Here is a 23,967-nt window from a genome sequence, read left to right as displayed (position 1 = left end):
TAGTTTTCCCTCAGGAGTAAGGAAATGGAATTTTTCTTCCGAAATGAGAAAAAAAATTAAAACCCCACGCAGAATGAAAAATGAGCCTTGGGTGAGTTCTTCTAAAACCCTGTTACGGCACGCTTCTCAGAATTAAGCGGGGTCTCTGGATGGGTGGAGCCCTAGCCTGCCAACATTCCAGCTAGAAGGACATCTGGTTGGTGGGGCAGGACTTTTAGATAGAAGGTTTACCATGCTGCAGCACAAGCGTTACCACTTTCAAAGCTCACAGCAACCCTACAGGGTCAGTTTGATTATTCTCATTTTACACCAGAGTTTGTCAGCAGTGATACTCAGAGCAGCTGGGGCTTGACCATCCCTTGCAGTGGGTGCTGCCCCGTGCATTGGAGGGTGTTTAGTAGCATCCCTAGTTTCTATCTACGAGGTGTCAGCAGCACCTTCCCTCCGAGTTGTTAGGCAAAAATGTCTCCCAACATGGCCAACTGTCCCTGGGGGCACCATGATTCCTGATTGAAAACCACTGGTTTACAGCAAGAAAGCCCCATGCTGTGTGGAAGAGCCAGTGGGGGGCACCTGGACTCTGGATAGAAAAGACACGGATTTGTCATCTGACTCTCTCGCCTACCAGCTGTGTTACTTGCTTCCTGATACTTCCTCAAGATTTAGCTTCTCCAAATGAAAACAGTCTCTTCCTTCAAGGTTCCTGAGAGAGCTACACATGTGCTTCTTCATTCTCAAATCCTTAGCATGCTAGGGGAGAAGAGATCATCCAAAGAAAAGGACTTCATCTGAGCTGAGGATAATCAGTTCAGTTCAGTTCAGTTGCTCAGTCATGTCTGACTCTTTGCGACCCCATGAATCCCAGCACGCCAGGCCTCCCTGTCCATCACCAACTCTTGGAGCTTACTCAAACTCATGTCCATCGAGTTGGTGATGCCATCCAACAATCGCATCTTCTGTCATCCCCTTCTCCTCTTGCCTTCAATCTTTCTCAGCATCAGGGTCTTTTTCAATGAGTTGACTCTTCGCATCAGGTGGCCAAAGTATTGGAGTTTCAGCTTCAGCATCAGTCCTTCCAATGAACACTCAGGACTGATTTCCTTTAGGATGGACTGGTTGGATCTCCTTGCAGTCCAAGGGACTCTCAAGAGTCTTCTTCAACACCACGGTTCAAAAGCATCGATTCTTCAGGGCTCAGCTTTCTTTATAGTCCAACTCTCACATCCATACATGACTACTGGAAAAGCCATAGCTTTGATTAGATGGACCTTTGTTTGCAAAGTAATGTTTCTGCTTTTTAATATGCTGTCTAGGTTGGTCATAACCTTTCTTCCAAAGAGCAAGCGTCTTTTAATTTCATGGCTGCAGTCACCATCTGCAATGATTTTGGAGCCAAAAATATAAAGTCTGTCACTATTTCCCCATCTATTTCCCATGAAGTGATGGGACCAGATGCCATGATCTTAGTTTTCTGAATGTTGAGTTTTAAGCCAACTGTTTTAACTCTCCTCTTTTACTTTCATCAAGAGGCTCTTCAGTTCCTCTTCACTTTCTGCTGTAAGGGTGGTGTCATCTGCATATCTGAGGTTATTGATATTTCTCCTAGAAATCTTGATTCCAGCTTGTGCTTCATCCAGCCCAGCGTTTCTCATGATGTACTCTGCATAGAAGTTAAATAAGCAGGGTGACAATATACAGCCTTGATGTACTCCTTTCCCTATTTGGAACCAGTCTGTTGTTACATGTTCAGTTCTAACTGTTACTTCCTGATGTGTATACAGGTTTCTCAAGAGGCAGGTCAGGTGGTCTGGTATTCCCATCTCTTTCAGAATTTTCCAGAGTTTGTTGTGATCCACACAATCGAAGGCTTTGGCATAGTCAATAAAGCAGAAAGAGATGTTTTTCTGGAACTCTCTTGCTTTTTCAATGATCCAGCAGATGTTGGCAATTTGATCTCTGGTTTCTCTGCCTTTTCTAAAACCAGCTTGAACATCTGGAAGTTCACGATTTGCGTATTGCTGAAGCCAGGCTTGGAGAATTTTGAACATTACTTTACTAGCATGTGAGATGAGTGTTATTGTGCGGTAGTCTGAGCATTGTTTGGCATTGCCTTTCTTTGGGATTGGAATGAAAACTGACCTTTTCCAGTCCTGTGGCCACTGCTGAGTTTTCCAAATTTGCTGGCATATTGAGTGCAGCACTTTCACAGCCTCATCTTTTAGGATTCTTTTAGGAGATCAAGCCTGACTGTTGCTATTTTTTGTGAGTTGCACAGGGGCAGGAACCTGGACTGTGAGCTGAGTGGGTCCCGCACTAGCGTGCTCACCTGTGAGGCAAAAACTAGCTTAGAGTCGGGACCAGGTGTGCTGGGACCTGCCTCCTTAGGCTGAGGCATCCACACTCCACCCGGTGCCCCTGCTTTGCCCATGGATGAAAGGCATCAGAGCAGCACCTCGAGCTCAGTGATAGATTCAAGGTAGCTCCGAGCCCGAGACTGCTCCAAATACAAACAAGAAGCAAGTGTCTAACCATTGCTTGATTCTCACTTGTTCTGAAGAAAATGATCATCATAAAACACCAAGATGACACTTCAAGAAGAGAAACGAGCAAAGTGAGAAATAGGCTCGGACACTGATGCTCTGGTAGGAAAACATATCAGAGAAATGACAGGCTGCTTCCGATGGTAAGAAAGGGAATCACATGGGTGATTCCCTCACAAGGGTTGACTGAGTTACCGCTCCCTCTAGTTGTCACACTATTTACAGCCAACCAAAGAGGGGTTGGTTCACACTGCTGGCTACACCCTCTCTCCCCAGGTTCTAGAGGGACTGTGCATGCTAAGTCACTTCAGTTGTGTCTGACTCTTGGACTGTAGCTCACCAGGCTCCTCGGTCCATGGGATTCTCCAGGCAAGAATACTGGAGGTGGGTTGCCATGCTCTCCTCCAGGGGATCTTCCCAACCCAGGGATCAAACCCACGTCTCCGGTGCTGCAGGGATATTCTTTACCCACTGGGCCACCTGGGAAGCCCCAGAGTGACTGTAGTTGGGGCCAAGGTAAGACCATCTATCACTTACCAGCTGTTCCACTGGCTCAATCACTAACCTGCTCTGTGCCTCTACTGTCAATCAGCTGAATTTAAAATAAGGTCTTCCTGGATCATCCAGATAGATTCAGTGTTGTCACAGGGTCCTTACAAGCTGGAAGAGGGGTGGGAAAGAGAGAATGGTATGTGCAGGACTCAATTCACCCTTGCCAGCTGTGAGGATGGAGGAAGAGGCCACAGGCTAAGCAAGGCCGTGATCTCTCAAAGCTGAAAAAGGCAAAGAAAGTGATTCTCCCTCTAGCCTCCAGAAGGAGCCAGCCTTTCCTGCTGACACCTTGATTTTTAGCCCAGGGAGTCTCCCATTTGACCTTGAGAACTATAGTAACAGATCTGTGTTGTTTTAAGCCACCGAACTTGTGATCATATGTTATGGCAGAAACAGGAACCCAAGGAAGGTTATGTAATGCACTGAGTCAATGCCAGGGTTAATGAGGGCAGAGCAAATCCCAGAAAGTAATATTCTTATCATTATCACGGTGGTGGTGGTGATTCTATTAGAGAGTAGGGGTTGGCCTCAGGTGTAGCCCAAGTGCAGGACAGCTTGGGCCTGCCTCCAGCTCCCCAAGTGCTGCAACGCTCTGATGGGAAACTTGCTAGGAAAGGGAAGCAAGGATACGCTCTATTCTGTATGGAACATCTGTGCAAAGCCTTTTCCAACCATTACTGAATTTACTCGAGAAGCAGAGTGCAGAAATGTTCAGGCAGCCCCTGGCCTTGATCTGATAGTGGGGATCACTGCATCTCCATGAAAATGCCTCTGGGGAGCCCATCCCAGTGGAGTTCACCTCTGGCCCTGGCAGCATCCCCACAGGGGCAACCTCTGGTTGGAAATCTCCTGAAAAGGGAAACGTATAAGCTCCCTTTGGGGACTGACTGTATTTCATCTTCTAGGGATGTCAAAGGACTATGGAGCTAACTATTCCAAGGACCATGAGGGCTCTTCTTGTTCAGGGGTCAGCAAATCTTTAATGGTGACCAGCAGAAACTCAATACATCTGGTAATCGCCAGAGCTCCACACAACAGAAAGTAAGAAACACTAAACAGGAACTAAGGTGACCTGGGGTCATGATTGCGTTCTGCATCAAAAGCTCAAAAGGAATAGAAAATGCACTACCACTTGTAAAATGCCAGTTCTCTGGGTTTCTGAGCCTTTAGGACCAGCTGATGAAGACCTTAGCCTTGGGTCTGCTACCTTTGCCTGAGGGGCCCCCCAGGTATTAGCCACCAACTCAATGTGTACCCCAAGCCAGGAGGGTATGATCAACTTTGAAAGAGCACGGGGTTCTCCTCCCGACTTCTTATATGCAAACATCCTCAATCTAGCATATGGTCTAAGCCATCATTTAATGAGGATGCCTTCTCACCTGTCTTGCACTTTACCCTACTTCTGGACCAAGGGTCGGTTTGGCCCCAGATGCAGGCAGGGAATGAGCGCCTACAAGGGACAGAGCACAATCAAGTCCCTTTACCAAGCATATCATCTTTCCAACATGGAACCAAAAAGACAGACTTTGCTTAAAGGAGCCCATTATGCAAATATCTATACCTTCAGAAGAAAAAAAAGTAATATGGAAATGACCTTTGGGCACCTAATGCCTTACTGCAAAAACAAGATAAGCCTTTTTCATAATAAAGATCTTAAAACAGATGCCAATCAAACAAATCAACAGCTAACAGCTCCAGCCAACTATGTTTAATAAATAATTTTGATATATCCTGCTGATAAACTCACAAAGAAGAAAGAACTAAAAGCATGGAATTTTAAAAGGGAATGTTCTCTTAGCCTGGAGATTGAGCCAAACTAAATGGGAAGGACCAGGCAAACACATAAAGCACTCTCCACCCTCCTTGTGTAGATTTAGAATAACGGGAGATTTCTGTCTTCCTCTGTCCAGAAGGCAGAGTTTATCTTTTATCTCTCTCCCCCAGTGCCTGCTAGATAGCGGGTTCTCCACAAATGAATGCCTTTTAAAATTAATTTCTACTTCATGGCAATTTGATTTTCTTGAATAAATATTATCTTCCTGGAATGCAAATTGGGTGTAACTCCCTTGCTTAAAGTCCTCCTAGGTGTCCTTAGAATAAAATCTAAGCTCCTAATCTGCAAGGCCTAGTGGGATTGGGTCTCCCAATTCTTGCCACTTTTTTCACCCAAAGGTATATTGATATCTTTACTATGAGTGTGGATTCAAAACCCAGTGGGGTGGGAGGGGGATGCCGTTAATCTGGAATGTGTCGCTCTGACTTCAGAGAACCAGAGACAGGACTCCTTGCATCTCATTGTCCTCTGCTGGCAAATAGAGCAGTCTGTGCAAAATCCAGATTTGCTTCTGTCACTCTTCAGCCTGAAATCCTGTAACATCTACCTGTCACCGAGGGCTATTCCATCTAAGCTCATTCCTTGGCTTGGTCCTCCCCTCCTTGCTGCTGCTGCTGTTGCTGCTGCTAAGTCGCATCAGTCATGTCCAACTCTGTGTGACCCCATAGACAGCAGCCCACCAGGTCTCCCCGTCCCTGGGATTCTCCAGGCAAGAACACTGGAGTGGGTTGCCATTTCCTTCTCCAATGCATGAAAGTGAAAAGTGAAAGTGAAGTCGCTCAGTCGTGTCCGACTCTTAGCAACCCCATGGACTGCGGCCCACCAGGCTCCTCCGTCCATGGGATTTTCCAGGCAAGAGTACTGGAGTGGGGTGCCACTGCCTTCTCCTCACTCCGTGCTAGTCAAGTTCATTGCCTGTTTCCCCCAGGAGCCTCACTCTCCCTCGTATCCAGAGCTGTCTCAAGCTCTTTTGTGCCCCTTCCTGAAACAATCTCCTGCCCTGCCCTCCTCCTGTCACCTGGCTGACTCCTCCTCATTCGTCAGCACTTGCTTCAATCACAATACCATAGAAGGTTGTTCCTGGCCCTGCCCTTGTCCCATGGTGGTGTAGATGTCTTATTATTAATCATCCCCAGCTAAACCAAGAACTTCTCAAGGACAGGGACGTATCCCACCCTGTTGTGACCTATTCAAAACTGGCAAACATCTGAGTGAACAAACCAGGCCCTCTAAGAGGCCAGCTCCGTGCTGGCACCTCCAGAGCTCTGTGCTGGCACCTCCAGAGCTCCGTGCTGGCACCTCCAGAGCTCCGTGCTGGCACCTCCAGAGCATGACATGTAGGGTCTGTCCTGTGCCTTGTAGGATGCTGAGCAATATCTCTCCCCTTGACCCACTAGATGCCAGTAGCACCAAGTTGGGATGACCAAAAATGGTCCAGGCATTGCAAGAAGTCCCCTGGATGGCACAGTCATCTGGATGAGAGCTCCTGATGCCAAGGACACTGAGAGGGAAGGATAGCATTTCTGCCTTCAGACCTTCCATCAGGTTTTCCCCAAATGTCAACTCTGGGTGAGGCCTGCTTGGGTCATGTGGCTGCTTCCATCACTCTCTGCATCTTTAATCTGCTCCATTTTTATTCCCAGCATGTATAATCACCTGCTGTGTTCCATACACACTAATGTCTATGTATTGACAGAGTTCCGTGAAACAGAAACTTGGTGGTAATTTGCTGCTCTTTCCCCAGGTAATTTGCTGCTCTTAACTCCCCATGCGAGTTAAGCATGGATGTCTGCCGATTAAATCAATATTGCATTTGGTCTGAATCATGCTTGCTGGGGCTGCAGGATGCGAGCTGGCCTTGGTGTGTGCACATCCTTTTGGCAGTCCAGGTTGCCTGTCCATAAATGCTGTCCATTTTCCTGCACTGCTCTTGCTGGGAGAGAAAGCACAGCTTGCGGAAGATTAGCCTTCTTCATGTTCTCCTTTCCACCTTGGGATTTTGCTCAGAGATTCACTCCATTTCAAATCTCTAATTGCTGCAGTCTATTTCAATTAGACTTTAAGCCGGGGGCCTGGCCAGAATGGAGGTGGACAACCTAGAGGGTGGCAGCTCCCCGGCCCCACTGAGGACATGGGTCGCCTGTCCACTTATTCCCTGTCACGGGATTCAGGGTCCTCACCTCCTTAAGAGGGATTGAGCCCCATTATAACAGCACTCCAGGGATTTCCCGGGAAAACCAAAGCTGACTTTGTAAGTGCCTCCTGGTCAGTGTTAGCTTCTTCTTCCCTCATCTGGGTGACCACGGGAGCCTCATCATGGTGATCCACCCCCTAATCACCAGCCCTTCCATGCCAAGCTGCTGTGGGAGTCTCTGGGCAGGGGATGGCTTGCTTTATTTATTTTTTAATTGATTTAATTGGAGACTAATTACTTTACAATATTATAGTCAGACACGACTGAGCGACTTCACTTTCACTTTTCACTTTCATGCATTGGAGAAGGAAATGGCAACCCACTCCAGTGTTCTTGCCAGGAGAATCCCACGGATGGCGAAGCCTGGTGGGCTGCCGTCTATGGGGTCACACAGAGTCGGACATGACTGAAGAGACTTAGCAGCAGCAGTGGTTTTGCCATACATTGACATGAATCAGCCATGGGTGTACATCTGTTCCCCATCCTGAACCCCCTCCCACCTCCCTCCCCACCCCATCAGTTCGGGGCTGGTGCACTGGGATGACCCTGAGGGGTGGCTTGCTTTAGAATCATGTCATCCTTTGTGAGTTGGCCTCACAGCTGTAGTGCTTGAACCTGGAATCTTACCCAGTTTTTTGTCATTGATTTAATTAGCTTCTGGCCTTCACCTTCAATTTTGCACAGTATCTCATAAAAAAATAATTTCCATCCTTTTCAGCCCTTTAACCCCAAAGTGTCAAGCCCACTTTAAGGAGCCAGAAGAGGAGGCCGGCCTGTTTTCATCATCTCCTTTGCTCCTTCCTCCTCTTAGCCCCTGCCCATGACAAACACCTCCTACCTTCTCCCCCATCACCCTGCTCATTTTTACAAAACGGAGGAAAACACCCAGTATGCTTATTGATGTTGAAAATAGATGAAGATTGGGTAGTAGAAGCTAGAATGGGTGTCTTATCTGTGTTTGCAAAATCTAGTCCCAGGGGTTGAGGGCAGCCACAATGCCTGCTTTGGAGGGATAACAGCAGCAGCACTTTTTTTTTTTTCTTTTAGTACTGAGCATCAAAACCATTGGTTAATTATTGAGCTTGCTCTTGTAAATTTAGCAGGTTAGATAAAATGGGTCTAAAAGATCTTACAGTCCTGATATTTTGTGGTTCTTCAGCATCTTGTGTGGGGGGGAAAGCCCCCAACTCATTTGAAAAACAGCTATAAGGAAATAGATGTGGTTGTAGCTAGATAACTAAGACAAACACATAAACAAGAAAGAGAAAAGAAAAGTTGATCCTCAGACATTTATTCATCCTATAAACATTTGGTGGGTCCATGCTGTGTGGGCCAGGTGCCGGGGGATGAGAAAGTTGAGGAAGGAATGTTGGGTTCTCTCTCTTGTCAAGACTGAAGCTGAACTTCTTCTGAGGAGTTTGTGCTAATGAAGTTTAGAAAATACGTTTCCGTAGCCTCGAGTGAGGAAGCGGCTTTGCTTAGTGGACCAAATAAGTAATCAGTCAGGAGCGACTCGGTGGTCTAATCTACATACGTGGCTGCTGTGGGATGTCGGGTAACCTCTTCATGCCTCAGTTTCATCAGGTGCGCCTGGCAGATAAGGCCAGGTCGCAAAATGAGGTGCTTGGAAACGTGAAGAACCAATTGGAAAAGAGTCGAACGGAGATGCTCGGAGGTACTGGCATGGGGAGACGCTGAAAGCAAATCCTGAATTATTTTTTTCTAAAGGGAGTCGGAAGACAATCCGTTTATTTATTTATCAAATTGTGTTTCTCTACATTTTAATTTTTTAAGTACTTGTGTCAAAAGAGACGTAAGAAAGGCATTCATTTCAGATATTCATTCAGTGAAGCAGTTGGTTGAGGGAGATCAGCTTTTTGAATCTCGCCTACTGTGTCATTAACCCCAACCCTAGTGATGAATAAACTGGGATGTCAATGAGTTGTTTCAACTCCATGGTTCTCAAACTTGGCTTCACAGAGGAAACACCTGGAGAGTTTGATAAACAGGCTGATGTTTGGTCCCACTCCAACGCATTCTAATTGGTTTGTAGTGCAGCTTGGGCAGCTGCTGCTGCTGCTGCTAAGTCGCTTCAGTCGTGTCTGACTCTGTGCAACCCCATAGATGGCAGCCCACCAGGCTCCTCCATCCCTAGGGTATTTTAAAAGCTCTCCAGGTGATTTTTTTTTTTTTTTTAAAGTGGAGCAAAGTCTGAGAACCACAAAAAACTTACTCAAGATTACAGATCTAGTGTGGCAGAAAAGCTAGTTCTGCTGAGCCCAGGGCCAGCTTCATCCTGTCAGGGATTATCTTTGCCTGTACTGGCTAAAATCTTCTAAAGACACTTTCATCTCGGCCTAAAAGGTTGGTTTCGGAGAAATAAGCGAAGGCTCGGTAACATGGTATTATGCTTAACAGCCATCCAAAGTTGAGAGAAGAGAGAGCAAAGAAGCCTGGGACAAATTTGTCCACTCTCAAAAGCCATTAAGGAAATAAAAACAAAGGCAATTTTGAAGAGTGTGGGCTGGATTGAGAGGGCTTTCACATGGCATACTAGGGCACCTGGAGAAATAAGCACCTTTCAGGCACAAACCCATGACCCCAGGAGCACTGCGATGGGATTGGCTCAAAGGCCACCTTCACTGAAGCAAATTAACAAGCCGCCTTCCCTGAGGTTAACAGACATATTTAGACCTGGCGTATTTAGACCTGGGCTTCTCAGACACCTGCGCATCAGAGGCACCCACAGGGCTTGTCAGGTCTGCGCAGGAACCTGAGAATCTGCACTTCTACCAGGCTCCCAGGTGATGCTCCTGGTCCGGGAGCCATGCTTTGAAAACCATCCATTTGGCTGGTTCCCTTCTCCGGAGTAACACACGGTTACTGGCTGCTGACGCCCAGCCATTGGACTGCTTGTTGGATGTTTAGTCGCTGAATGTCGGCTTTCACCTCTATCTCCCCTGCAGGGAGCCCCAGCTACAAAATAATTCCGGAACACCCAGTAAGAGACTGTACAGAGTGCTATGCGTACACACCCCGCTCACCACCTGCAATACCAATGGGAGATGATCCTGCAATCTCACCCTCAGTCTAAAGATGAGAAACAGTTGAGAAGAAAATAACTTGCCAAAAGGTGATACAGTATCAAGACAAACCATGAAATGGCTGATATTCACCCTTCTTTCAACTATAAAAATGACAATTTCATATGGTTCCTCTGATAGCAGAGTATAACCTCAGTAGGTCTGATTGCAAAGCCTGAGTGTTCAACTCAAGTTCTCTGTCTCCTCCCAATTAGGACTCTTTTGCAGGCCACGTGTCTTACTGATCAATAGGACTGAAGTATGGAGACGAGTTAAGAGCATAGGTGTGAAGCCAGCTCTCTGAGCAAATACTGGCCCTCAACTAGGTGTGACTGTCACTGACTGCCTCTCACCCACAATAAACTGTTCTGGCGGCATGGCTGACCCCATAGGTGGCAGCTCCCACCCCAGGCCCCTTGCTAGCTCAGCTGGAGTGCTTCAGATGACAGAGGTTCTTCTCTACACACATCCTAGCATGAGATTCAGTGAGGGAATGAAAGACACAGGCAGTGGCTCTGCTTTGGGGATCTGAGGTTCCAGAAAGCATGGGATCAGAGTCATCCAGGATTTCAGGGCTGCCAAGGCAGAGTCTCTACCACCCAGTTCTGAGCATCACAGAAGCACGGTGACAGGAAGAGGTGCCAGCAATGATGGCTCCTCTAGAACGGTCAGTGGTTATTGGCTGGGGGCAATTTTGCCCCTGTGGGATGACTGGCAGTATCTGGAGACATTTTTGATTGTCAAGACTGGGATGGGGGGATACTCTTGTCATCTATTAGTAAGAGGCCATGTGTGTTTCTAAACACCCTGTGATGCACAGCCCCCATAACAAAGCATCATCCAGCCCTAGATGTCAACAGTGCCAAGACTGAGAACCCTTACACCACAGCTGTATCATAAACGGCTGGGTATTTCCTGTAGCACCAGGTTCCAGTATTTTGCATGTAAACCAGGTTGTTGGGTCTTTTTGGCAATTCTATAAGCTACCCGTTGTTGTTTAGTCGCTGAGTCATGTCTGACTCTTTTGTGACCCCATGGACTGTAAGCCTGCTAGGCTCCTCTGTACATGGGATATCTAGGCAAGAATACTGCAGTGGGTTGCCATCTCCTTCTGCAGGGGGTCTTCCCAACCCAGGGACTGAACCTGAATCTCCTGCTTGGCAGGGGGGTTCATTACCACTGAGCCACCTGGGAAGCCCCAAGCTACCTATACTCTTAAATAAATCCCCTTCTTTGTATATTAGTCGGAGGGGATTTTGTTGACTACTATCAAGAGTCCTACCTTAAAAAGTCAGCCATGGGGAAGATGAGACTAGAGGATGAAGAAAGAAGTAGCTTGTCCCCACAGTTGAGGGTTGGGGGAGCATTTAAGTACAAATATTATCCAGGGCAGCAAAAGTCTACCACAGTAAAGTGTATCACCCATGTACAGCATGGACATTGTTATAAGAAGGCTAACCACCCCAGTGACTCCCTAATCTGGGTAAATCTTAATTGTCTTACCATCGCTCGTGTTGTGATACACTATTTCCACATAACAGCAGCATTTTTCACCTTAATGTATTTTCTGATAAACTGTCATGTGGATTAGAATCGGGGTGGAGTCATGAATGAAGGGAAACACAGGAGCAAGAATACCGTCTGTCTGGTATTTTCCAGTTTCACAGTAATACTCCTAATTACAAAGTCAAAACTTATCCAAGAAATTGGCTCAAACGAGAGCACGTTATATCCCAGAAAATGTGAACAAATTTTCAGAAGGACACAATGAAATCCTACTCAGTCTCTGAGGCCAAGAACACAGATGGTTCCTGTTACCAGTTCTGTAGTTGAGAATGATAACCGTGTTAAGCTCACCTTTAAAAAGATCAAATGAGATCACTTAGGTATTTAGCACAGAGCCTTGGCACGTTCAATAAATGTTAACATCTACATTAAACAATAATATATCTTGAGAACCACTTTGGCCCTCAGCTAACACATCAGTAAGGACAAGATAATAAACCAGTTTCAGGTTTGTGTGTGTCCAACTCTAGAGAGTTCTTGGGGACTTAGTAGGTCCTCAGGAAATGTCATTTCTTTCCCTCTCTCCAGATGCTCCCCTCTTTTCCCGTTCAACCCTGACACCCCAGCCCTTGCTGGATCTCCCACAGTGGACAGCAGAGGAGGTGAGGGTCTCCTGACCATGACGCCGGTCCCCGACCATGGGCCTGCTTCCCGTTTCCCTTTCAGCCACTGCTGGGCCCCACCCCACCCCCCACCTGCCTAACAGACTCTGTCTCCCACTCCACTCCTGTTCTTCTGTATTGACAAATTTGCAGCCAGCAGATTATAGTCACAGTGTGAGGGAATCATTACCACCTGCTAATATTTTTATAGAATTTCATAAACTTGATCATTCATGAATCACTTACAGTACTTTATTCCAATGAAGAGTTCACAAATCACTCAAACACTGGCAAAATGCATAATAATGAGTAATATTTCAGGAGGCTTTGCATTAATATGTCAGCTTCCAATACTTGCAAGAGCTAAATTATTTTGCCAGGTGCCACTTCGGGTCAGAAGCATAGAAAGCCCTATGGGGGCTGCAGTAGGGAGAGTGGGCAGGAGGCAGTGGGCCTTGGGAAAAGATATTAAAAGTATTTAAGAAGAAGTAGATCATTCAGCAAGTCAAGTTCCCTTTAAATATTTGGAGTTCCTGGGAAAGAGGCCTAGGAATTTGAAGACTAGACACCAGAGTCTAGTTGTGGGTAAAAGAGAAAGAAGTGATTCTTAGTAACTGAAAATGCAGGGCTTTGGAGGTGGAGAGAAATAGACAGGGTTCCCAGATTATGTACACACCAGCTGGGAGACCATGAAAAAGTTACTTAACAGTTATCTGGTTATTTGTAAAATGGTGTTAACACCTACTTTTGAAGTCTCTTGTGTGAAATGGATTAAGTAAGAGAATGTATGTGAGTTGTTTAGCATGATATCAGCTGTGTAGAGTTCAATAAACAGCTTCAGTTATTATACACATCCAGGGACCCAAGGACAAACTTATCCCAGATCATTTCTCGTCACGCAAATCTCCGAGGTTTAGTTAATGATGCTTTCTTGTTGAACTTGGGACGTGTTAGCATCTTGCAAGTAAACAGCATTTACCTTTAAAATGAATAACAACAACCACATTGAAGCAATTGTAACGCAATCCATTCACCCACATGCTCTCTGATTTTTAAACTTGCAGGAGGGGAAAGTAAAACACGGGCATTGGAGACATCGGATTCTGCTCTTTGAAGAAGCAAGCAGGTTTGCAACCAAACACAATAACCATCAGGGACATGATGGATCCAACTGCACTAGTAAGACAGTAAATCATTTCTAAATAGCTGCTTGAAATGAACCAGATTTGCAACAGTGTTGTGCCCAAAGTATATTAAGAAGAGAGGAACCCAGTTCTCATAAAATCCAGAAATAGGAGAGACATCAAGACAGGAAGAAAACAGGACAAAGTCTAGATTGAAGAGCGAATGGCACTGGGCAGACCTGGCATTAAACTGGGCCACTGAGAGACTGGTGAAGAGAGGCTCAAGCCCAGGCCACTGTTCGCCACTAGCACACACGGTCCTGCACAGGAGGAAACCAAGCCACACAATGAACATGGCACAGCTCCCTGAAATATCACCTGTACACAAACAAAGCCTAGGCATTAAAATGAGAGCTACATGAGGGCAGGGAACCTGGTGTGTCTGGTTTCCCACTCTATTCCTCACCCTGCTGGTCTTCAATGAAATATATTTAGAATGAATGACTCAGTGAATTAGGTCACATGCCGTGGAGTACATTATGAAATTACGAAAAAACTCAAGATTATCTAAGAGAAGTTCACACTTGAGATGAGAAGGCTGGGCCACAACTCACAGCTCCAGAGACCATGGAGCTTTCATTCACCTCCCGTGCTTTCCCCATGACTAATTCTCACATATGGTGAGACCATGCTTACTATGTTCCTGGTACTCTTTCAAATGCTTGACATGCATTAACTCCTTTAGCCGCTTCATTCTATGAGATCATTATTATTGTTCCCATTTCACAGATGAGAAAATTGAGGTAGATTGTCTGCTCAAGCTCCTATCAGTTCAGTTCAGTCGCTCAGTCGTGTCCGACTCTTTGCGACCCCATGAATCGCAGCACGCCAGGCCTCCCTGTCCATCACCAACTCCCGGAGTTCACTCAGACTCACGTCCATCGAGTCAGTGATGCCATCCAACCATCTCATCCTCTGTTGTCCCCTTCTCCTCCTGCCCCCAATCCTTCCCAGCATCAGAGTCTTTTCCAATGAATCAACTCTTCACATGAGGTGGCCAAAGTGCTGGAGTTTCAGCGTCAGCATCATTCCTTCCAAAGAAATCCCAGGGCTGATCTCCTTCAGAATGGACTGGTTGGATCTCCTTGCAGTCCAAGGGACTCTCAAGAGTCTTCTCTAATACCACAGTTTCAAAGCATCAATTCTTTGGCGCTCAGCTTTCTTCATAGTCCAACTCTCACATTCATACATGACTACTGGAAAAACCATAGCCTTGACTAGACGGACCTTTGTTGGCAAAGTAATGTCTCTGCTTTTGAATATGCTATCCAGGTTGGTCATAACTTTTCTTCCCAGAAGTAAGCGTCTTTTAATTTCATGGCTGCAATCACCATCTGCAGTGATTTTGGAGCCCCCCAAAATAAAGTCTGACACTGTTTCCACTGTTTCCCCATCTATTCCCATGAAGTGATGGGACCAGATGCCATGATCTTCGTTTTCTGAACGTTGAGCTTTAAGCCAACTTTTTTACTCTCCTCTCTCACTTTCATCAAGAGGCTTTTAGCTCCTCTTCACTTTGGATAGCTAGTTGTAAAAACTGTGCTTTAATTCAGCCAACATGGCTACATGCAAAACTATGTTTTTAACTGCTATAGGCTACCTGACCTCACTTTAAGGAAAAATATGAGAATCTTTGTGCTACAGACCAGACTTCATTTTACTAGCTGTTTGCAATTATTAGTTAATAAAAACTAGTAACTCTATCTTTCATAATCATTAAAAGTGCTAGTAACTATCCCCACTTTATGGATGAGAATCACAAGATCAGAGAAGGTAAGTGGGTTGCCCAAGATCACACAGCTCACTAAGTAGCAGTGCCGAGACTTGAACAATTTTCTGAATCCAGAGCCACTGATATTAATCACTATTATCATTTAGATAAAGGATTCCCTGGTGGCTCAGATGGTAAAGAGTCTGCCTGCAATGCAGGAGACCTATGTTTGATCCCTGGGTTGGGAAGATCCCCTGGAGAAGGAAATGGCAATCCATTCCGGTATTCTTGCCTGGGAAATCCCATGGATGGAGGAGCCTGGTGGGCTATAGTCCATGGGGTCGCAAAGAGCCAAACATGATTGAGCGACTTCACTTTCATCATTTAGATAAAACTAAAAATGAGCTAATTGAAAAAAAAAAAGCTGGGGTTTTCATTCAACCCTCCTTTGGATATGCTATGAGCATTAGGAAAGGGATGTCGTCTCCCTGTGGATGCAGCTCTGAACGCAGTGTGGCTTTTGGAGAAAAAGCAGGGGGCTGAGTCAGGCCTTTCTCATCCTTCAGCCATCCTCCTCCGCCTTGTGCAGTGAGATCCCTGCACGGCCGTACCCGACAGCCCTGTGCTCAGCTTGTGGAAGCCAGAGGAAAGAGACACCTCATGAATCAAAAATTCTCCTTAAAGAAGTCTCTGACTGGGACCCTTGACAACATCAAAACCAAGCCAGCTGACTGACCAGAGGCCACCTTCTCATCACTCCCGATTAGTCCTTGAATGTTGCTGTTCGAGTTTTTCCCGTGGTGACTGCCCTAAGGTATCTTTCCCTCACTGTCCCTGGCGATCAAGGTCATTGCCATCCAAGGAGAATACCCACACTGAGGTGGGCCCCTGTTTATGGAAACCCAGAAATCTCTCTATGAATGTGGAACGTTGACTTTTTTGAAACCAATTTTGGATCCCACAAACAACAGACAGGATCAGTTAGCCAAGCATGCACCTAAACTCTCACTCAGCTCTTAAACTAGCTCCTAAGGGGTCACTTTAAAAAGGGATCGTTCAGCCTCTCATTTACCAATTCTTACTCCCGGCAACCAGCTTTTTCCAGTTTCTCTGATTCATGCTAGTCCTATTTCCAGGCTACAGAACACTGCCAAGAAGACTTCTGCCCCTTTACTCTTTGTCTTATACCCCTCCAGGAATCTCTCTTTAATACTTAGAAGAGGGGCAGAAAATATGCTATTTGGTTCCTGTGAGGACAGAAAGGAAAAACCACAAGCCTGTTGTCTATGTCAACCTTCTCACAGTTGGAAGGCAGGAAACTGATGTTAAAAACTTGCGGAACTTCACAAAAAAATTAAATCGTCTTATAGGAAGAAAATGAATAAGAGCAGCTTTAATTTACTGAATGCCTGCTAAGTGCTGGGTATTGTGCTAAGAATTTGTAAAGATGATTGTATTCCATTTCATACAATACTTAGGCATCCTGGTATTATCCCCACTTTGTGGAAGAGAATCGCAAGATCCTCAGAGAGGGTGAATGGGTCGCCCAAGATAAAAACAGCACAGTCAACAGCAGCGCTGAGACCTGAATGGCAATTTGCTGACCCCAGAGCTCTGTATCACTGTGCTATGAAATTATGAAATGTATCATGTCTTTAGTTCCGTGTGTCTGAAAATTAATAGATATTCCCATGAGAGGCAGGGAAAAAGAAGAGGGAATTTACCAACAGTCTGCCGCTGGCTTGTCCTGCAGCAGCTGGACATTGACAGCTGCCAGGTCACCTGTGGTTACCAGTAAGTCTGGCTGGACCTGGGAATTTCAGAGGGTGCCAACATTCAATTTCTACAACAACCAGATTCCCCAAGGATGTACACTGAAGATGCACCAGTCACCCTTTGGTGTCCTCTGATGGATGGTACCCCCTGCAGATGCTCACGGCATCTGCCTTTTGGTGACACTTCTGAGAGGGAGGTCCTCCCAGGACTGTGGACCCTGGACCACACTGCTCAGCATGAGGCTGGATGGGCCTTCCCCCCATCCCCTATGCCTTGTATTTGTCCAGCATTTTAGTGCCTCAAGTGTGATCCTCACTGGAAACCCACAGCACTCCTGTTGGTAGGTAGGCAAGTGTTATCTGCATTTTATGGACAAGAACCTGAGGACTGACACCTACATGGTCTTCCCAAGGTCAGTATCTCACGGTAACAGAGGAGGCTACACCCAGGGGGTCAGTTCCCCAGCCAGAGCACTTGACTCTCCAGTGCAATGTCCCTCCACCCTCTGTCCTTAGGAAAGGAGGGAAGAGGAGGTCATGTTGTTGAAGTGGGATTGGCATGCTCTTACATGGTGTTTTGATGAAGATGAATGCCAAGCCCAGGCCTAGAAACTTGCCCCTCCACCCTCCCCGAATCTAATCCAGGGAGACACATGTATGATGGGCAATGGCCTGGAAAGCAGACACTGGTGGCTGGGCCTTGTTCTCAAGTACCTGCTTCTAGCTCAGTGCACTGCATCCTGCTGAGAGCCTTCCCTGAAAATGGCTGCGAATTCTGTCTCATTCCTCAAAAAATGAGCTACTACTCGCAGAGGCTTGGTCCTTAACACAGCTGTGAGAATGGGATTCTTGGGGGTGTGGCAGAGAAGGGATAGGAGGGACCCATAGCCTACGTAAGATCTGATGCTCACCCAATGTCTTCATGGAGCTACTTTGCTCTCTGAATCTTGAATGAGTGTCAACTTCTGAAACTATCTTTTACAAATAGGCTTTTGTTTCTCCATATAAAAGCAAAGCAAGTGCATTGTAGAAAAATCAGAAAGAAAAAACCAGAAAATATCAGTAACACCAAATACAGTCACTAAGACTTTGATTTTCCTCTATCATGCTTCTTCACAAACACGTACCCATCACGATATGTGTAAACACTCCATCTGTAATGAGGACACCATATGTGCTGGTGTGTCTGTTTCATTCAATATCTTGAAAATCTCCCATGTAACTAGAACTTCTTCAAAAATATTTTAAACGGTTGTAGAAAGCTTCCTTGCAAAATTGTGCCATAGTTTAACCATTATATATTGCTGAATATCTAGCAACTGTTTCTATTTTAAGGATTGTGTCCTGCTATAACATCATGGTACAAAAATCTGACTGAATTCCTCCCTATTTCCTTAGGATGGATTTCTCTAAGTAGAATGAGCAGGTCCAAGGGTTTATTCTTTTTATAGCTCTTCATTATCAAGCTGGCTTCTGGAAAACCAACATTAACGTAGAGTTTCTGACCTCCTCTGAGATCCCCCAGGGGCCCCTTCTTGGTTTTTCATGCCCAAAGTTTTATGCAAACCTGGAGGGCTCTACTGATGAGACAGGGGCCCTCACTGCTGCTTGTCAGGGTTCAATGCCACTCGGCTCCCACAGAGACACACTTAAAGCCGTGCAGCCCCGGGTTTGATGAAGCACAGAAATAATGAGCTCAGTGGGAGGAAAGCAGTCTCTGAAAGACACGTCTCCGTGTGGGGGGTGGGCACTCAGGGGTACTCACTTGATAGGTAGCGATGGTTTCTCTGTCCAAGTTCCGTGTCACAGAGACACTGCCCGTGTTCTCATTGATTCTGAAAATTCCTTTAGGCTCTTGATCCACTCCCTTTCCAGTGAGCCGGAACTTGGACCCTTCCGGTCTGTCACTATCGACTACCTGGTCAGAGAAACAGAGCGACATTTACGGTTCTGGCTGGAAAGCATAGAGAAAGCACGGGGCTAACACACCGCAGTGGCCAGTCCACCAGCCACAGGGGCCAACGCGGAGGCGCTGGATGAGCTCGACCACAGCAGCATCACCAAAACGAGTGCCATCGGCTTAACACCTTCCATCCTGACGTGCACGTCTCTGCGGGTTTCAGCTGGGAAAGCGTACCAGCCCTGGGGGGACATTTAGTGATGGATCTGCTGGAGGCAAGCACCTTCATCAACTTCAAGGCTGGACATTTATATTATCTTTAACTCCTAGGAAACAGACTTTTTCCTACAAGTAAGACCAAATAAGCAATGGAAAACACTGGACAGTCCTATACTAGGCAGGCATCAATCAGGATTCTAGGTGTTCACAGGGGTCCAGTCACCAGCAGCACCACCTACACCCTTGCTTCTACCAGGTATTCGATACCAGGCATGGTGCTGGGAAGGCATTTTACATGAATTTTTTTTTTTAACTCTGACAACAATGCTAGGGGTAGGGAACATTATTATTCATACTTAATGAGTGAAATCAGTGAGACTCAGAGAGATTAAGCAAACTTGTCACAGTTATTAAAGAAACAAGGAGGGTATTCAGAAGCCATCTTCCATGTCTCTAGACGCACAGCTCTGTAGCATTGCTGTGTCTGGATTTGCTTCAAGGGAATTCCCTATTGGTAGTCGGCCTTGATTAGACATTTAAAGAATAAATTGAAAAGGTAAAGATATAGGAAAGCAATGCCAGGCAGACAGAGCAACACAGACAGGCAACAGGCGGGTGAGAGAGCTTAGAAAATTCAGAACGGTTTGAGAAGAGGTGAGGTTGAGAGGTATATTAGGAGCCAAACGATGCTGCTTTGTTTTGAAGTCATCTGAAAGTATCCAAAACCATTATTTGCATAGGTTAGTTCCAAAGTTTTACCAAGTATTCATGTATATGTAATTTTCCATCGATACCTGTAAACAAATTTGATTATAACATTTCAAAGGTCACTAACAGACATTCAGAACATATAGATGAAAGAAAGCTAATACTGATCTGGCTGCCATCAGTTTACAGCTAAACAAGTACCTATTGGGCTGTGGCCAACTGAGCTTGGAGGGTTTGGGTGGCTGAACCAGAAACGTGCCTTCTAGTGGAATGAGGAAGAGGTGTGGTGGTGGGGGCGGGGAGTGCGTTTCCGGGACCACCATGCCTGCAATTCTGATGGCTGCCACCAGGTGGCAGTGGAGCCTAAGGCAGCATGAGCCTTGCGCTAAGGCTCCTCTGCCAGGACTGGAGTAGGAGTGCAGTCCATATGGCAGTACAGGTTTTTCTTTTTTTTTTCCCCCCTGATTTAAGATATTCTTTATTAAAATACACTGAGTGTTCTGATTAAACATCAATTACCTCTGTTTGCATTTTTTAAATTAACAGAAAATATCATCCAAAGCAAGACTAAAAATAAGGTATGTGATATCTTCTGATGAAAAGAATTTTCACTGTCACTGCTTGACTAGATTTAATCCAAATGACATTATCCCCACTGCTTGGAAGCTCCACGAGGTCAACAGCCTCAGCATATCGGGCTCGCCACTGGATCCCAGTGCCTGGCAAAGTGCCTGGCATACAGTGGAACCAAGGCCAATATCTGTTTAATGAGGAGCTCAATGATTAGACAAACATATGTCCCCATCCTGGCTCAGCCAATGATCAGCCTGTGGCCTTGAACGTCATTCTTTGCCTCTTTGGCTCTTGATTTCCTTATCTGTAAACTGAGGATAATGCCACTTATTTCCTAGGGTTGGATGAGATAGTATGTGCAAAATACACTCCCGGCACATAGAAGGGGCTCAATAAACCAGAGTTAACAATTAGAGTATTAAGATAAGACATGGGTTCGATCCCTTATCTGGGAAGATCCTCTGGAGTAGGAAACAGCAACCCACTCCAGTATTCTTGCCTGGAAAATCCTGTTGATAGAGGAGCCTGACAGGCTACAGTCCATGGGGTCGCAAAGAGCTGGAGACGACTAAGGGACTGAACAACAACAACAAATTATGCTGTTGTTAACAGGTAAGACTGACACCTCCAGGCATAAAACACAACTTAGCTACAATATTAAAAAAAAAAAACCCTTTCTACGGGAACACATTTCCTTTTCAAAAACAAAACTCACAAAAGTCTCTGGTTTCAGGAGAGAAGTGTTCTGAAGGAAGATTTACTGTGGGAATGCACAATTCTGTTTCTTTATCTCTTATATATTTGCAGTAGTTCCCCTCCCCCTCTTACCACTTTGGCCCAAATACAGATTAGAACCTCTTCCTTCTGCTACCCTACACATGAACTGGTCCTCTCCAAAGACTTCTGTTGGAAAAAAGGCTGGCTCTCTTTGCTATCTCCCTTCCAGACTTATTTTAAACACAAAACACTACTGGGAACTCTTAAAAACCTGTTTTCTAGAATGCCAGTAAAGCAAAGTTGGCATTTCTCCCAGTTCCACACTTCCATGAGTTTCAAAGGCACTCCAGGGCTTAGAGAAACCTTGGAGAATAAAGCATGGAAGTGGGTGTCATTCTCCAGGGAAAAGATGGGAGTCTGGGCTCAATTTAGATTTAGGAATTACCCACCAGCTCTCTGGCTTCTTAGTCCCCAGAGAGACCCTGGTCCACTCCAGCCTGAGCTAGAGAGATAGGAGGTATGCAATGGCCACAAAGGAGGCCTCAGCCACACACCAAAGCAAGTCAGGTGGGTTTCCAGATGACCTTTATTATACTAGGTAAACTCCTAAGATTTGTCCAAGTGCTACTGCAGGGCTGTGGTCCCCAAGGCTGTGGACCTTTTCCTGATGTTTAAAGTGATGGAATGTAAGAAATCCAGTGCACTCCTGCCCGGAACAAATCCTGCCATGAGTCTCTGCTCCTGCAGCAGCTGTTAACACCCATTATACCACATAGGAGGGCTTCACAATTAGCTGGTCTTTCCTATTATTCTCTGTAATTCAACACTTCTTTTCACAGTAGGATGTTTTTTCCTTATTCTCTGAGTTGGAATGAAAAAAAAAATAGCTAGATATGAGAAAGAACTTGGACCCTGGGTGCCAACTCTCTGAGAAGCGTGTGTAAATAGCACACAGGTCCTGCTGCATACCTGGGCAAAGCCACTTCCCCAGCAGCAGCAGGGGTTGCTGGCATGCCAGCTGTGCCGGGAGTGGGGGGCATGGCTCAGGGGGAGCCAGAGTTTTCTGCACCCTGCGAGGGGCAGGAAATGCAGGGGCTTGGAGCAGCCAGTGCTGCTTGCTCTGAGTTTCAAAGGGCATCCTCACTGCCTACTTCCTACAGAATGTGGCACATTACAGACAAAGCCAGAGCCCGCTAGGAATCCCATTCCCACATCCGTTCTCTGCTGCAAGGGGCCTATGGTACCAAGTCATATGTGTTTCAAAGATACTCTGTGAATTTAAATACACATTTATGTACTCATAGTCTATATAGCCAGAGAAGGTGATGGCACCCTACTCCAGTACTCTCGCCTGGAAAACCCTATGGACGGAGGAGCCTGGTAGACTGCAGTCCATGGGGTCGGGAAGAGTCTGAAATGACTGAGTGACTTCACTTTCACTTTTCACTTTCATGCATTGGAGAAGGAAAGGGCAACCCACTCCAGTGTTCTTGCCTGGAGAATCCCAGGGACGGGGGAGCCTGGTGGGCTGCCGTCTATGGGGTCGCACAGGGTCGGACACGACTGAAGCGATTTAGCAGCAGCAGCAGCAGACTATATAGCAACTTTGAGTATTTTTACATTAAGAGGATCATTTTGTATCAGTTCAGTTCAGTCACTCAGTTGTGTCTGACTCTTTGCAACCCCGTGGACTGCAGAACGCCAGGCCTTCCTGTCCATCACCAGCTCCCGGAGTTTACTCAAATTCACATCCACTGAGTCGGTGATGCCATCCAGCCATCTCACCCTCTGTCGCCCCCTTCTCCTCCCATCTTCAGTCTTTCCCGGCATCAGGGTCTTTTCCAATGAGTCAGTTCTTCCCATCAGGTGGCCAGAGTATTCGAGTTTCACTTCAGCATCAGTCCTTCCAATGAATAGTCAGGACTGGCTTCCTTCAGAATGGACTGGTTGGATCTCCTTGCAGTCCAAGAGACTCTCAAGAGTCTTCTCCAGCACCACAGTTTAAAAGCATTAATTCTTTGGCACTCAGCTTTCTTTATAGTCCAACTCTCATATCCATACATGACTACTGGAAAAATAATAGCCTTGACTAGATGGACCTTTGTTGGCAAAGTAATGTCTCTGCTTTTTAATATGCTATCCAGGTTGGTCATAACTTTCCTTCCAAGGAGGAAGTGTCTTTTAATTTCATGGCTGCAATCACCATCTGCAGTGATTTTGGAGCCCCCCAAAATAAAGTCTGACACTGTTTTCACTGTTTCCCCATCTATTTGCCATGAAGTGATGGGACTGAATGCCATGATCTTGGTTGTCTGAATGTTGATATGATAGTATTTTATAATTTTTATATTCAATGTGCTTGGAGGTTATACAAAATATGCAATACTTTATATGTATTATTACATTTGTATGATATAAATATATTTTATATTTCATAGATAGACACAGACTTTGAGGGGAAGAGTAACTTTGTACTTATAGAAACACTGCCTAGATACCATAGAGCTCCCACATACTTTTCATCAATTTTCCCTAATATTCACATCTTTCATAACCATGGAACTTGGTCACAACTGAGAAATTAACATTGACATGTGACTATTAACTAACCAACCTCCAGATTTTATGTATTCAGATTTCACCACACCAATTTTTCTCCTCTGTCATTTCTCTGACCCCAAAATCTAACCTGGAACCCTATTACTTTTAGTCAGTGTGTTTGCCTCCCTATGGGTTCAGACATTTCCTGAATTATGCTGACATCAGTTCCCCCCACCATGGAAAATATATTTGATATATCAAAATGCCA

At 45.7% G+C, this 23,967-nt stretch overlaps 1 protein-coding gene across 4 annotated transcripts in view; it reads right to left on the bottom strand.

Moving 5' to 3' along the window:
• Positions 1-23,967, bottom strand: part of CDH13 (cadherin 13) — a 1,037,580-nt gene that overhangs the window by 457,508 nt on the left and 556,105 nt on the right. For all 4 annotated transcript variants that reach the window (XM_004014934.6, XM_060398282.1, XM_060398281.1 and 1 more), the window contains one exon: positions 18,807-18,959. In XM_004014934.6, coding sequence (XP_004014983.2) covers positions 18,807-18,959 — 153 coding nt within the window. The remainder of the gene's footprint in view (positions 1-18,806; positions 18,960-23,967) is intronic.

The sequence above is a fragment of the Ovis aries genome, chromosome 14, assembly GCF_016772045.2.
Source record: "Ovis aries strain OAR_USU_Benz2616 breed Rambouillet chromosome 14, ARS-UI_Ramb_v3.0, whole genome shotgun sequence".
NCBI lineage: Eukaryota > Metazoa > Chordata > Mammalia > Artiodactyla > Bovidae > Ovis > Ovis aries.
This window is presented reverse-complemented; position numbering and strand designations above follow the sequence as displayed.